Source organism: Cottoperca gobio, chromosome 21 (assembly GCF_900634415.1).
Source record: "Cottoperca gobio chromosome 21, fCotGob3.1, whole genome shotgun sequence".
In the NCBI taxonomy this organism is placed as follows: Eukaryota; Metazoa; Chordata; class Actinopteri; order Perciformes; family Bovichtidae; genus Cottoperca; species Cottoperca gobio.
The window spans coordinates 21,180,817-21,196,040 of record NC_041375.1 but is presented as its reverse complement, the minus strand read 5'-3'; the positions used below and the strand labels follow the sequence as shown (position 1 = coordinate 21,196,040).

The 15,224-nt window shown below is 39.4% G+C and overlaps 2 protein-coding genes across 2 annotated transcripts in view; both read right to left on the bottom strand.

The window, feature by feature from the left end:
* mgat4a (alpha-1,3-mannosyl-glycoprotein 4-beta-N-acetylglucosaminyltransferase A) overlaps positions 1-8,558 on the bottom strand; it is a 29,306-nt gene extending 20,748 nt beyond the window's left edge. Inside the window, exon 1 of the mRNA XM_029459878.1 lies at positions 7,999-8,558. Coding sequence (XP_029315738.1) covers positions 7,999-8,092 — 94 coding nt within the window. The 5' untranslated portion in view covers positions 8,093-8,558. The remainder of the gene's footprint in view (positions 1-7,998) is intronic.
* Positions 8,559-10,573: 2,015 nt separating this feature from the next.
* On the bottom strand, positions 10,574-14,324 carry creg2 (cellular repressor of E1A-stimulated genes 2). Its single transcript, XM_029458344.1, has 4 exons — positions 13,832-14,324; positions 12,607-12,776; positions 11,643-11,756; positions 10,574-11,102 (listed from the first exon to the last, which is right to left on the bottom strand). Exons 1-4 carry the CDS (start codon positions 14,249-14,251, stop codon positions 10,961-10,963), a joined length of 846 nt encoding a protein of 281 aa, XP_029314204.1. The 5' UTR covers positions 14,252-14,324; the 3' UTR covers positions 10,574-10,960.
* Positions 14,325-15,224: the final 900 nt, after the last annotated feature.

The following is a 15,224-nucleotide window of genomic DNA, read 5'->3' as shown; positions in this document are numbered from 1 at the left end:
GATAATAGTGAGTTTACTTCGTCCTATCGGATTTTAAAACATGACAGGGACGCCTTTAGTCTCGAGCGACCTGGTACCTACAGTGGGTAGTGTAGGAAAGATAGTTCCGTCAGGTTTTCAAAATTTCAGCATCGACTTGGTACCGAAGTATCGACACCCCTAGTTAATACAAATTCAATGTTTTTGGTTTCACAGCCTCACTAGGTATAAATGCACTTATCGTCACACAGAGAATAAACAAGCACTCCAACACACATAAACGATATTGCACACGCACACAGTAGTAGTATTGATTTTTGGTGGTATTTTCCTGAGGAAAAGTGCAAGTCGATCCATGAGTAGGCGAGTGATACTCCCTAAACGGTTCCGTGTAGTTTGCAGAAAGAGAAAATGCACACCTTTATCACATTCTGTCCTTTTTTCTTCGCAATTCACCACAACCTTTTCATTTCACCTTTTAAAGTAAAGTGAAATGGTTGTGGGGTCAAAGAAGTAAAGTAGTATCCGAAAAAGTCAGACCAGTATTTGCCCTCTGGCTCTCGGTAACTTTCCAACCTAAATTCATCATTTTGCTTCCTCGCCATGGGCTCATCATTTCTTCTGACATCAACCCATTCTTCTTCCTTTATTGTAAAACCTGATAAGCTCCTGTAGCCTGAGTCTCTTTGTGGCAGAGAACGGTGCTCGACAGCCCTAAACTGAGAGTGTTCCCGCTCTGGGCTCCTGTAACGCTACCATCAGCCAGACTCAGTTTTTTAGAAACTCCACTTTCAGGGACGTCACCAATCAATAATAATAATAATATAATGATATCCAGTGGGAGTCCAGAGAGTCCACTACAATTTGTTTTTAGAGCTGAGACAATTAGTCCACTTACTGTTAAGTTGATTGACAGAAGATAATTTGCAACCACTTTGATAATCATTGAGTATATAATTTAGTAGAAAATGCCCTCAAATATGGAGAGTTCCTGCTTTTCTCTGTTTTATATCATGTTAACCTGAATATCTCTGGGATTAGGACTGACCAAACAAAACATTTAAAGACATCACCTTGGGATCTGATGGACATTCTTCACTATTTTCTGGCATTTTATAGTCTTTCTAAATGTTATCTCGCGAAAGGAATTCTCACACCATCAGCTTTTGTCCTACCCTCGTCTCAAATTGCGACATTATTATTATTATTATTATTATCTATCCTGTACTAACAGCAATATTGTTAACGTCTATTAGAGATATAAGCTGGGAGATACCAGAGAGCGGTCTCTCACCAGCTTTTCAAATGTGAGGATTTTACATGCATGTTATGTTACAGTACAGTCTATCATTTTCTAAGCAAAACAATAAATACATTAATTAGAGACAATATCTAAAAACAAGTAGATATTTGGAGCCTTTACTAGTTTCTGTCATAATTTAACAAAAGCTAATAAATCTCAATTCAACTGATATTTCCTGACAGTTTGGTTCTTGAAGTGGGAGAGCTTTAGCGCTGGTTTCACATCTTTATGTTTTTGTTTTTTTATGCGACAATGAATTATATTTATGTGGTCATTTGAAATGATTACAGAGCTGTGTGATAAGAAGCAGCGGTAAGAAACTGGGCTAAATTTGCCCTTGAATTGAAATCTAAAAAAAAAAAAGGCACATCAGCGTGGCCACAAGGATTCATGAGATGAACATGTTGGCATCTCCACATAGCAGTGAGGGAAGAATTTATGAACATGTGAAATATTTCTGATGCTTGTAGGTAACTAATGTCTACAAACCGGTACTTGTACAGTGCCCTCCAGAATTATTGGCACCCCTTTAGTAAAAATGAGCAAAACAGGCTGTAAAATGTCTTTTATTGTTCATCGTCTTGGCCTTTCATTCAAAATATTCCCAAAAAACGTACCTTTTCACTGAAGTAAAATTATTGAAAGAAAAAATAAATGTTGACTTTGAATAAATATTTTTCTACAAAACATCTGTGCCACAATTATTGGCACCCCGAGAAAATCCTGTGATAGAAATCTAACTGAAGTATATTTCCAGTCATCTTTAACCTGCTTGATTAGGAACTCTTAAGTTGTCAACCATGACTTCCTGTTTCACTGGGGTATTAATATGAGGTGACACTCATAATATGAGTCATATTATGAGTCTTCACTATGGGAAAGACCCGAGAACACAGTTGATGATCTGCGACGAAAAGCTGTTGAGCTGCACAAATTAGGAAATAGATATAAGAAAATCTTGAAACAGTTGAAAATGCCCATTTCCTCTATCAGGGCAATAATTAAGAAGTTTAAAGCAACAGGAGATGTTAAGAATCAGCCTGGAAGAGGACGTGTGTGTTTACATTGACGCCACACACCGTGAGGAGGATGGTTCCACTGGCAAAAGAATCTCCAAGGATCACAGCTGGAGAATTGCTGAGGTTAGTTGAGTCTTGGGGTCAGAAAGTCTCCAAAACGACCATCAGACGCCACCGACATCACCACAAATTGTTTGGGAGGGTTGCCAGAAAAAAAGCCATTGGTGTCAATTAACAACAAACTAAAGCGCCTACAGTTTCCCAAACGATACTGGGACTTTGATTGGGACAGGGTTATATGGTCAGATGAGACCAAAATAGAGCTTTTTGGCAACAAACGTCAAAGGTGAGTTTGGCGTAGACAGAAAGATAGCCATACAGAAAAGCACCTCATACCCACTGTGAAGTATGGTGGTGGATCTTTGATGTTGTGGGGCTGTCTTTCTTCCAAAGGCCCTGGACATCTTGTTAGGATACATGGTATCGTGGATTCTGTCCAATACCAGCAGATATTAAATGAAACCCTAACAGCCTCTGCCCGGAAGCTTAAAATGGGCCGTGGTTGGACCTTCCAGCAGGACAATGATCCGAAGCACACAACAACGATGGTTTACTGACCACAGAATAAAGGTTTTGCCACGGCCATCACAGTCCCCGGACCTAAATCTTATAGAAAATGTGTGGGATGAGCTGAAGAGGAGAGTTCACAAGCGTCAACCTCTGAATCTGAAGGATCTGAAGGATTGTGTGGAACAAAGGTCTCAGATCCCGTGCCATGTGTTCACAAACCTCATCAGGCATCACAGGAGAAGACTCAGAGCTGTAATCCTGGAGGCTGCACAAAATATTAAATGAAGGGGTGCCAATAATTGTGGCACAAATGATTTGGAGAAAAATATGTATTTAAAGTCAAAATAAGAATTTCTTTCAATAATTTGACTTCAGTGAAAAGGTCAGATTTGTGTGAATATTTTGAGTGAAAGGCCAAGACGATAAACAGTAAAATACATTTTACAACCTGTTTTGCTCATTTTTACTAAAGGGGTGCCAATAATTCTGGAGGGCTCTGTATATACAGCAAGCGTATGCCACTGATGAATCAACAGAGAGCCATCAGAGCCAGAACAATCGCCATCTCTCCTCCATGACACTGAGGAGAAATTGTGTGCAGTCTGGGAATTTTGTCCAGAAAAAAAGAGAAGGAACAGGCTTCAATGAATGAATGAATGAATGAATAACCGTGTGGGATACAGGACATGAGCAGAAGCACGAGGAGGGAAACAATGAGGACTGTTAACTCACTACCGGCTGAAGATGCCTATTCCTGTTTGGACAGAGTTTCTGGGATAAAAGGGAGGCGCGTGTGTGCGTGTGCACGTGTGTGCGTGTGTGTGTGTGGCTAAGCAGCGTACAAAATAGAGAAAAAATTACATATCCCACGATCTCACTGCCTTGTCAGCGCTCTCCACCATACATGCCACCTAAGGCTCTTCTCATGCTCTCTTTTAAGATTTGGCCTTTTCTCCTCTCTTCCCCTTTGCAGGCCACTTAGGAGTTGTCTGTATACACATGTAAACACGCACGCATACAACCAGACACGGCAACTGAGAAAACACAGTTTGCAAGCCATAATCTCTCCCATTCTAACTAATAAACCGTGTATCTGGCCTAACACCTACATTATCTGCCTGCTCTTTTGCCCCCATTTACCGCAATCACTTGGGCTATTTTTGGCCCATTGTGTTTAGAGTGACGTGATGATGGAAGAAAGCCATGTCTTTAAACACAGAGGAAGGGGAACACATGTTTTCAAGAAAGGCAAGGCTAGGAGGAAGTCACATTTGCAAAAGGAGGAAGTGTTTTGTGCTTGGCAACTGTTACTGTAACATTCAGCAAATCTGAAGAAACAATAAGCCCCTTAGAGCAGTCTTAAACCAGAGCTGGAAACCAGAGAAAGCATTAACACAATCAACCCTCACGACGTGGAGATATAATACAAATAAGCACATCACCCAAAAAAGACATCTGCCACACATCCTTTCTGTTACCGTAGGGAGAAATTCTTCGAAGATATTGAGAGTTGCTAGTTCTCTTAAGAATGACCTCCGTGTGATGAAACAAATTTCCTTTTTATAAACACATGGTGGTTTTTTCTCAAGTACTTAGCTGTACTCAAACAAAAAGTGATTCAATGTTACCTCTCAGTCGACTCTCATCAGACTCCCTTAAAACTTAAACACAGAGAATCACATAAGCGCCACTAAATCAATACATTGATTACTAAATCTAAAATGTTTATTTCCCACATTACTTAACTAAAACCTGGATTTGTGTACCGGAACAGAGCTGGTTTCTCTTTTAATACCAGGAAAAGCACGATACCACCTGCATTATGGATATATCCTGTATGCTTCATGCTACCATTAAACTATTTGAGTCCATTCACCACAGTGCCATTTGATTTATTACTCAAGACAAGTATGGATTAAAAAAGGTCAGACGGTCCATCAATGAAGGCATCAACATGCATGTGCTTTTGTTCCATTGTGCTAGAAACGCATCATCCTTTTATCAAGTTTAACGTGTCTAACCACGACACTAGATCAATCTAATGTGTTCTCAAGTCTCTCTTGTAAAAGACAGACTTCAATGAGACTTTCTGAATTTTAAAAAAGCAAAGCGACTAACTAACTAACTAACCAACTAGAGCTGCAACATTTACTTGATTTATAAAAATAGATGTTCATTCTATTTTTATAAATCGATTAATTGCAGAAAATGCCCTCAAATATGGAGAGTTCCTGCTTTTCTCTGTTTTATATCATATTAAACTGAATATCTCTGGGATTAGGACTGACCAAACAAAACATTTAAAGACATCACCTTGGGATCTGAGAAACTGGGATGGACATTTTTCACTATTTGCTGGCATTTTATAGACCAAACAATTAATCTAGATAATAAATAAATAAATAATTGTTAGATTAATTGATAATGAAAAAAAAGCCCTAACTCTCAACTATGTCTAAAGCACACACAACGTTGACACACAACGTTGACATCAAACAAGGCGACTAAAGCATGTTTGCTGTGTCACCAGTGGACTATATCATCCGGAGGCAGTTCTTGTAGATTGTGTAGTCTTTCTAAATGTTATCTCGCGAAAGGAATTCTCACACTATCAGCTTTTTGTCCTACCCTCGTCTCGAATTGCGACATTATTATTCTTATCTATCCTGTACTAACAGCAATATTGTTAACATCTATTAGAGATATAAGCTGGGAGATACCAGAGAGCGGTCTCTCACTGGGGGATGAGAAGGACTCTGACAGAGAAGTACACATTCTGGAGAGTCATTCAACATGGAGTGTTTGGACAGCTGACTGGCTCAGCTCTCAGTCACAGCAGTCAAGTGACCAGGAAAGAGACAGGCTGTCGGAAGCAAAAGGCTTTTGCAAAGAATAAATAAAATAAAAATGTTGCTAAAAAGGTTACCTCTCTATCCTATTAGCCCCAAACAACTGTCTTATAGAATACAACAACTGCTTCATACAACACAGTCAAAAGCGTACAAATGTGTTTTTTCTTGTCTACAACTGGTTTTTAAAGATTTGGAGAATTACTCAATGCCTGAGGCCAAGCAGACTCTAAAAACACCCACGCCGGGCAGCATCAAGAGGAGAAACCATCTATAACGGCAGGGAGAAATGATATCACACATAAAAGAGCCTCATACGTTTAAAAAAGAAATGCAGCTTTTGTATTCAAACATCTCATGTGAAGACAAGAAACAACACAAGCACAGAGTCAGGGAGCCAGTGCGATACAAGGAAGAGCACATGAATAAAGCTTGTGATGCAGGCAAAGCCTACAGACTAATCAAGGTTAAGATGCTAAATTTGAATCTGAAGATTCATTGATAAATATTCAGCTTCAGGCATCTGGAAGTGACATAATCATTTTCTACAAGGGTGTAAGTGTTGCATGTGAGTAAATCTCATCTTATTCAGGACCTTAGAAAGATGTCTTTAGTGCCTAGCTCGCATCATGACACATTTAATCTCCGTCACAAAAAGAAAGAAGACAGTGTGCACAAATAAGAAAATCTTTCCAGCAATGAATGAGCTATTTGTGTCTGTGGACGTCACAAAAACTAATGCCTTGCTGCCCGGAGTTTATGATATAAATCAATACTCTAGCTTTCACTAAAAGGCCAAAAAGAGATCTTCATTACTGCTCTCACAGGCCGCTAGACCTTTTACAAATGTCCGAAGTAAACTTCTGTTGTGCATGACTTGATGCCTTATTGTATTTTCAGAATGATTCTTTGTGCTGCGCATCTCCAGTCAAATGTGTTGTTTAAGTGACAACACACTGATAGCATTCAAGCTAAAAGGTTTTTTCCTTTTAGGGATTAACTTTAGTTTTGACCCAGATCCAAGTGTCCCACTGTCACAATTCAAAATGTGTGCTGTAAAAGTGTCCCTGTCACCATCCTTTAGAATTCAGATCTCTTCTAAATCCTGATATACACTACAATTTAAAGTTAAATCCCCTTTATGATCAGTGGATTCAAAGTATTTTACTACATATTTGAATGCACATCTCACCATATGCCAATATCATCAACTGTGGAGACAACTGATTAAAAAGGGGTACTTGAAAGACTTGAAAAACTACTCGCCAACAAAAAGCAGAACGGTCTGCTTTCAATTTCCTGTTCTGCCAGATACTGAACTGTATCAACAGGTGAAGCACACAGAACAGAGGGCATCGTCACCTGACCTTTGCTTAACACACACACGCACACGCACACACACACACACACACACAGTGAAGTGGGACTCACTGGACTCTATTTAAAAAGGAAAGTATTTCATCAAGCTGATAAGCTCCACAGTATCACAACATGAAACCTTGGTTTGGAATTTATCTAATGGTCGCAATTATTTACACTCTGCTGATAACAAGTCACTGTAAGGCTCATAACACTCCCACGTGGATTGGGTTAACCCTGATAAGTAAGGACTCAGCCCTTACTGAAACAGACACACTTGTGTAATTAGCCCAGATGTTTGTCATGACTTGTACAAATGGATGAAAGACCTTAATGAATGTTTCGGCAGGAAGTGAAAAGACATTGAATGGTGTGATCATCAAGAAGTGTTGTAAACTGTGTTGCCTGGTGCTTTAAACTTGGGCTGATGTACTGAGTCATCCCTAAAATTGGACAGCAAGGTGTGGAGATGAGTGACTGACTGAATCATCTGCCATGCTGTCAAAGTGTGAAAACGCACAGGTAGCCTTAAATAGTGGGAATAGAAATATTTTGAAAATAAACAATGCACATGAACCAGATAAGAGAAGACGATAATTATAGTAAGTGTTCCTTGTGTCATTTATGTTGCACTACGACAATATAAGAAAGCACGTTGCCTATTAGTTCAAATCTAGTTACGACGTGAAGAAAATAATCGCAGTGGCGGATTGAAACCGGATGAGGTCCGAGGTGAACGGCAACACCTGCTGTCCTACGACGTCCTGCTGCCGGACCAACGTCAGTTTGTGTCAGTTTGTTAATAAGGCCTTACAACTGTCGCTTCTTCTTCTTCTTCTTCTTCTTCTTCTAAAAATAAAAAGCCAATTACACCTCATATGTGTATGGTAACCCGCGATGACAGACATGTTCAACCTACCTTTGCCATTCTGCCACGCTGTGTACCAGGACAGGCTGAGGAAAGACGTGAAGAAAATAATCGCAGTGGCCACAGTTCCATTTCTGAGCCTCATCTCATTTCAGCGGTGCCTCTCCTCGGCTGCTGAGTGTCGGGGACCCCGGAGCTGCCGTTGCCTCCCTCCCTCCTTATCTCTCTGCCTTCAGGGTGTTGACACGAGCGTAGGCGTCGGCATATGGGGGGCGTTAAACGGTTAAAAACGCTCTAGTTAACCGGACTGTGAGCCCGGACTTCTGCACTGGCGGGGTCGGGTAGTCTCGGTGCGTCTTTTCTAGTCGTTGTTCGGAGGGCTGTTTAACTGGCTCCTCCTGTACCCTGTGTCCTCCGGCGATCAGTCACGAGTCAACTGCCTTCCGTGACAAGACCGCTTACATGGTCGGTTAAGATACAAGCTAGCTGCCGATAAAACCCATTGTAAAAATAAAATACAACACGTCGTTAGTTCCAAATAGAAGGCATTTCGAGTGTGCGACGGTTGGTCCACCGGGATAGGCTGTTCGCTCTCTGACGGGGTCCGAAAGGCAACGCCTCAAACACGTTGATTCCGCTACAACTGGCAACAGATGAATTAAAAAAAATAAAAGCAGCGTGTTGTTAAATTCCCTAGCATGTCGTTACCTCTTCAACAGAACTACTAAAGACAATTTACTTCATGGGATCCGCAACGTTGCTGTCTTATTTGATGTTAATTTGATGGCCTTGTGTCGTTCATATATATATATATATATATATATATATATATATATATATATATATATATATATATATATATATATATATATATATATATATATATATATATAGGTAAGTTGTACTGAAATGACCCGGCTTCGAATCAACAAACGCCCACAATACACTGAAAACAAGTTCCTGAGTCATGAGAAACTCTCGAAATAACTAATGACTCATACCGAAATATCGACATATCGCAAATTAATGACTTCATATTGCAAAAATAATGACGTATGTTGCAACATTAATAACATTTCTCAAAATGGTCTTGAAATAATGTCTTAGTAGGCTATTTTAACACCAGTTAGTATCTCATAATAATATAATGTATAATAAATAGTTTCTCATTATGAAATACTAACTCGTTATTTCGAGAAAGTTTCTCATTATGACCTGCAGGTTGTTGTTTTTCATTACATTGGCTCAAATGGGCTTCCATATTCATTCTGATATAACTGACATAACGGCACATTAACGGGATGAGCTACATACTCACGCGATATTTGGTGAGAGAGAGCAGCAGCGAGGAAGATGATTAATGTCCTGTCACAGACGATGGTTTCTATAACCTATTTAGCCGTTAGAGCCTTAAGCACCATCGTAAGCGAATCCAGCTTCTTGTTTTACAGTTAAAAGGAAAGCAGGGACTTGTTTAGCCGCTTATCGCAGGGTAACGTTAGTTTCACAATTAGTTAATGGATTTAATACCTACAAAAGGCTTTCAAACATCCTGCTTTTCATCAGTAGCCTAGCAACGCCTGTGTGTCATGTTTGAGACCCGTGACAGCGGATCTTCCGGCAAAGACTTTCAAAATAAAACAATTATACATGTGCTGCAATACATAGCTGGAGTCTGGACTCAATCGAGCAACTCGGCGTGGTGGCTATTTTCTTTAAGAAACTGTGCATTTTATCAATTCAAACTTATGGAAGTGCCATGTGCTTTGCCCGATTTGGGTTTAAAAACATACATTTATAAAATGGGAGGTTCTCGCGGTTACTACAGGTTAGTAACAGGTTATACCTTCAATAAAAGAGCAGCCACTATTCACCCTACAAGTAGAAAGCACGTCATCTAGTGGCCTGGCCCTCAACCACATTAATGTAGCTGTGATTTGCTTTATCTTTTTCCTTAAGCATGTTCAAAACCAGTGGCACTCGCTAATCTATAATAAGAGCACAGCCCTACCCTTTGACACACTTTTACCAAGAAACATTTCCACATTTAAAGATTAGTTGTGTCAGTTATAAAGGGTATCTCTGATAACATGTGGAGAGAGACTGCACTCAAAATATTAATTGCTATACATTCTTATTGTAGGCCTACTGTTCTCACACCCAGTGAGTTGGTAAAACAAAAAGTTTTCCAAACTTGATATGTGTCATTAATGGTCATTTTTGTACTGGAATCAGGCTTGTACTATACATGAAAGCAGAACTATGCCGTTATACATTTTCAAGTTATAAGTTAGATCAGAGGTCTTCAACATGGGGTACATTCAGGGAGGTCACGAAATGTTTGGTTGATTACTTTTTTTTCCAACCTATTTTTCCCCCACAAATGTAAATGTCTTTAAATACACATTAACATGAATCCAATATATTGTAGTGAACCGATAAATGGAGGCAGAAGACGTTATCTTTCAGTCAGCAATGCACACACAATGCTTCCCGACACACACACACACACACACACACACACACGAACGACTAAAACAGTGTTTACATTACAATTCCCTTTTAAAAAGGTTTAAATGCATATTGAACACAAATCAATATCTTCTTTATAAAGTATGTACGACAATTGCGTGAGCTAACATTCATTTATTTTTCAAACAGCGCACATCTTTTAATGCCATCAAATAAAATAGTAATCTGTTTTTAAAGAATATATTAAACGTTAACTGTGATGATCATTCAATTTACCTAGCTTATTGACTTTAAATACATTCGCACACCAAACACAGCATACTGATTAACTGATTTTGTGTGAGCCAAGTTACAGAGCAAAAGAGAAACATTTAAAAATATTCACTTTCACATCTCAAAAAAGCAACACATTCGAATATTTGAAAAATATTCTTTGCTCATTTCATCTTTGGCAATTCTTGCCCCTTATTAAGGTGACATCTGCGGTGTAGACAGCTGAACTGATCTGTGTATGCTGACATGATCAGAGGGAAGGATGTTCTCAGAAAGGCGTAGCTTTAAAATAGTCCTCCAGTGGAATGAGTGATACGCCTCCGATCCAGTCCTGCAGCCAGATCTGGATCAACTCCAGCTTCATGAAGAACCACTTGTGTCCCACTGGCCACTTTGCCATCACAGGATGTCTACAAAAAAATAAGAGCCAACACATGAAGATAGTAGCCTACATGGGATAAATTGTGTTGTTGTTGCTTATTTTCAGGGTTGAATGAAGCCAACATGTATTCAAACTTTAGGGATGGCTCTATTCCACTTTGTAATGTCCAAAAACTCAACCTTCAGTATCTGCTGATACTGATTTTTCCGCCTCTCAACTTAGATGTTATAATATATTTGTATGGATACATTTTACTTAACTTAGCCATCTAAAAAAACAAGTTATGCAATACTGCTGTTCACACACAGAACTTTGAGCAGCTTTTGTGATTGGTCAGCACTATTTAAACATTCAAATGTAGATTTAAAGTTCAACTTTGTGCAAACATTTAATTCTGAGTATTTAGAATAACAAACTATAATTCAAGTGTAAATACTGGATGTAAACAAACACTAAAAAGAAGTTATTGATATCCAATCCAGTGATCGTGGTAAGGGTCAAACAGATACCGAGTTTCAGTTTGGCTCGTCTCTAATTCATACACTATATCTTCCATTAGCCGAGTTACCTTGAGAACATTGCCTCCTTCGCGAACACGAGCTCCTCCAGCGCCACCTCCACCATCTTGCCTGTTAGAGTGAGCCGAGCACATCTTGGATCTTCTGGATCATACACCATTTGCCTTGAAACACAGAAGACCATGTTACTATTGTAACACACACTTAAACACAATAGAGGTTCTAGCTGTTCTGAACCAGTCAGTAACTCATTTAATTCAGTAGAGGTTGGACCAACTGGGGAAAGCTTGTAACAAAGGGCCCCAAAAGCTGTGTCTACTGGTTTGTAGTAATTATATTGATATGTCGAACATAAGCACTACTAAAGCATAATATCCATTAGGGGTGTAATGATCCATCATCTGGATCAATTCAATGATCAATATCATCATCTTTAAGATACGCCTTTATTTTGAAATTTCCATGGCACGTACAGAGTTTACAGAAAATTGTCAAATCCTATTTTAGTCGCTTATAAGTGTTGATATAAATGTAACTGATATAAAATGGGATAAATTATGATATTGTATCATATTGATTGCAGGCCCCTGAATTAAATACAAACAAAATTGTATCGTGGCAGACTAACCCTAACCCTAAGGTTGTCCAAAGAATCAATATAATACTGTATCATGATTACACTTGTGATGTACAGCCCTAATATTAACTGACATGATAATGTGCTTAAGGTGGATCCTGCTTTATCTGTGCTGAAGTTTGGCCCGTTTTAAATTATTTCATTTTAAAGACCTTCATTATTTCAGTTTTGTGCTTTGATACATATCCCTGAAGTCACTTATGTTTAATTAAATTACCACACAGATAAACCGGTAGTACTTCAGGAGAGAAAAACTGTACATATTGCCTCCATTATGGGGAGAGCCGGGGGTTAGTAGTTCTCGTTTTGACTCGGGACTCTTTAGCAAATGACTCTGCCGATGAGTTCAGGGGAGTACATTAAAAGTTGGGGCTTACCTGCAGAATTCTCCCTCAGCCTCTGAGAATGTGAGAGAAGCGTATGGGTTACTTTGCAGGTCTGACACGGTGTTGTCCATTGGAGTAACGTAAAAATAAATGACTCCAGTGCTGTTGTCCAGCGGTCCATCACTGACTGAGAAGATGTTCCCAAAGGGGAGACCTCTGATCTGTGCACAAAGTAGGAGTTACCAAATATGTCTTGTAATAGGTTACTACAAATAAAAAACACAACCTCAAGGTCATCAGTTAAATGTAAAATATTGTGCTTTTTGAAAAGAGAGTGCTTTATAACATAGATTGGTTACCAGGCTGTAGTTACCACAGAGGTCATGTCCTCAACAGCACGATGAACACATGATTACATCATATGGATCCAATGTTTTTAAACTTAGAGCATTTACAATTCACAATTGTTCGGACAAAAAATGACTGCATAGAATAAGGAAACAAGATTTAAACCTTAGTAATAAAAGAAATATACAAAGTCAGAAACATTTTGGATACACGACGGGTGCACATTAGAGGGTCGTGAACTCATATGACTTTTACTAATGGAGTAAATAATGGTGTACAGTGGCTGCTTTTACAAGAAGGATCCAGAAAAGCTATTGCCATGCACGTGCAGTGGTGCAAGAAGTATTCAACCGCATTGTGAAATACACTCTAATATATATATATATATATATATATATATATATATATATATATATATATATATATATATATACACACATACACAGAATAACTGTACCAGCATTATGCAGAATGGTTTCTTTCAGAGCCTTAAAATATATAGAGCCCTCAAGCTCCCGAAAGTGTTTTAATCTTTGGCACAAGATAAGAGTTTGTGCACACAAGTAGTTGGGACTTCAAGGGCTTCCTTGTTAGGGTTAGGGTTACACATTAGTACATGGTGACCTTGCATAAACCTCGCATAGATTTACACAACTCTAAACCCTTCAGCCACATAACTCATAACACCTGTGTGGGCGTGTAGGGCTTCAAATGTATCAAAGCTGGTCATATGTTGTAAAATCAAAGTAAATGCACTTAGTTGTTTGCAGCCCTGACTCTACTGTCACTTAAGTTTATGATAAGAATATAGCTTGTTTCTTAGCCAGGCCTAGTTTGAGCACAAATGCTCACGCGGTAATTAATAGGTCCTCGTGCAGAGAAAACCTACAGTGCATTAAATATAATGCACCCCCCCCCCCCTGTGTACCTTGTCTTGAGTTGAAATGGTGGACAGGTGTCCCCAGTCACTGTAGTGGGCGATGTATCTGGCGGTCCTGGCGGTCTCCTGGTGCGGGGGAGGACTGCTGCTGCCGGACTTCTTCACCTTCTCCAGCCGGTATGAAAACAGGCGAGAGGAAAGCTGCGCCACATTGTCGTTTTCTTCCTTCACTAGCTCTCCGGGGCTCTCCACGCTGTCTCCGAGGACGTTTGTGGACGGGTAAGCCTGCTTCCACAGCCCGGCGCCGTCCACCAGCAGCGCCGGGGCGACCTCCTCCGACAGGTCGGCGTCCTCCACCACATCGTTGGAGGAGACGACCCAGGACACCGAGCTCCTCAGGGTGTAGCTTTGACACGAACACAGGACACTGGCCAACACTGCCAGGGGGAAGAAACGGGCCCTCATCATATCATTGAGCTCTAACAATGGCCGTCCTCGTCCACTCGTTTGTTTATACCCTCACGTGTGTTTCCTTTCATAACACGAGGAGATGTTGTAACAGAGAGCCGTTTTACAGCGACCCCTGCTGGCCAACCAGGGGAATACATCTTACAATCAATCCACTTTATCAGAACAATGGAAAACTTGCTGATATTTACACTTAATAGCAGTATGTTTCGAGTAGTGGTGGAAAGTAAAGTTATACTGGTATACTGTCCTGTCAGCTGTGCAATACTGACTCAACAGTACAATGATTTACTCCGGCATTATTACTGCATTATTTATTTATACGGTACATTTGAACTAATATTATTTATACTATTCTTGATTTCTAACTTAACAATATATCACATTTTTCAGTATCATTATTATTTATGCCATTGTTATATATTGTAGTATATATTTTATTTCAATTTTTCTTATAATTTGTCGGTTTATATATATTTCTATTCTAGATTGGGAGCGACTGTAATACAACCCAATTTATTTGTGGATTACGTAAATATAGCTAGGCTATTAACACATTTTATAGTCCTTATCTACTGGATTTCTGAGATAAATATTTTTACTTCACTACATTTATTGCACGTCTATGGTCACTATATTCTGCAGATTGAGTTTACAGGTTAACCAGTGGTTGAGGGTAAGGACCATGCAACGGGTCCAAAGATTAATCTGAGCATTTACATAATTAGAGGGACATAAAAGACCTGTTATATAATTATCTCTGACTTATTCATTTAGGCGTCTGGAAATCTTTCAAATTAAACATTTCACAGCGTACAGCCTGTCCCCACTATGGCCATAACCTGTCACAAGGGAAGTAATGATTTACTTTAGCACACATTGTTGCTGCCAAACTGTATAAAGTAGTAAAATGATATCCAACTTGACCAGCTAAATCATTAACATGCAGGACTTTTACCCATTACATTTACTA

Coding starts and splice junctions, on each gene's coding strand:
- creg2 (XM_029458344.1), bottom strand. CDS start 14,251: ATGATGAGGGCCCGTTTCTTCCCCCTGGCAGTGTTGGCCAGTGTCCTG. Junction 12,777..13,831: donor CCATTTCAACTCAAGACAAG/GTACACAGGGGG, acceptor CTTTGTGCACAG/ATCAGAGGTCTCCCCTTTGG. Junction 11,757..12,606: donor GCTGAGGGAGAATTCTGCAG/GTAAGCCCCAAC, acceptor CTGTGTTTCAAG/GCAAATGGTGTATGATCCAG.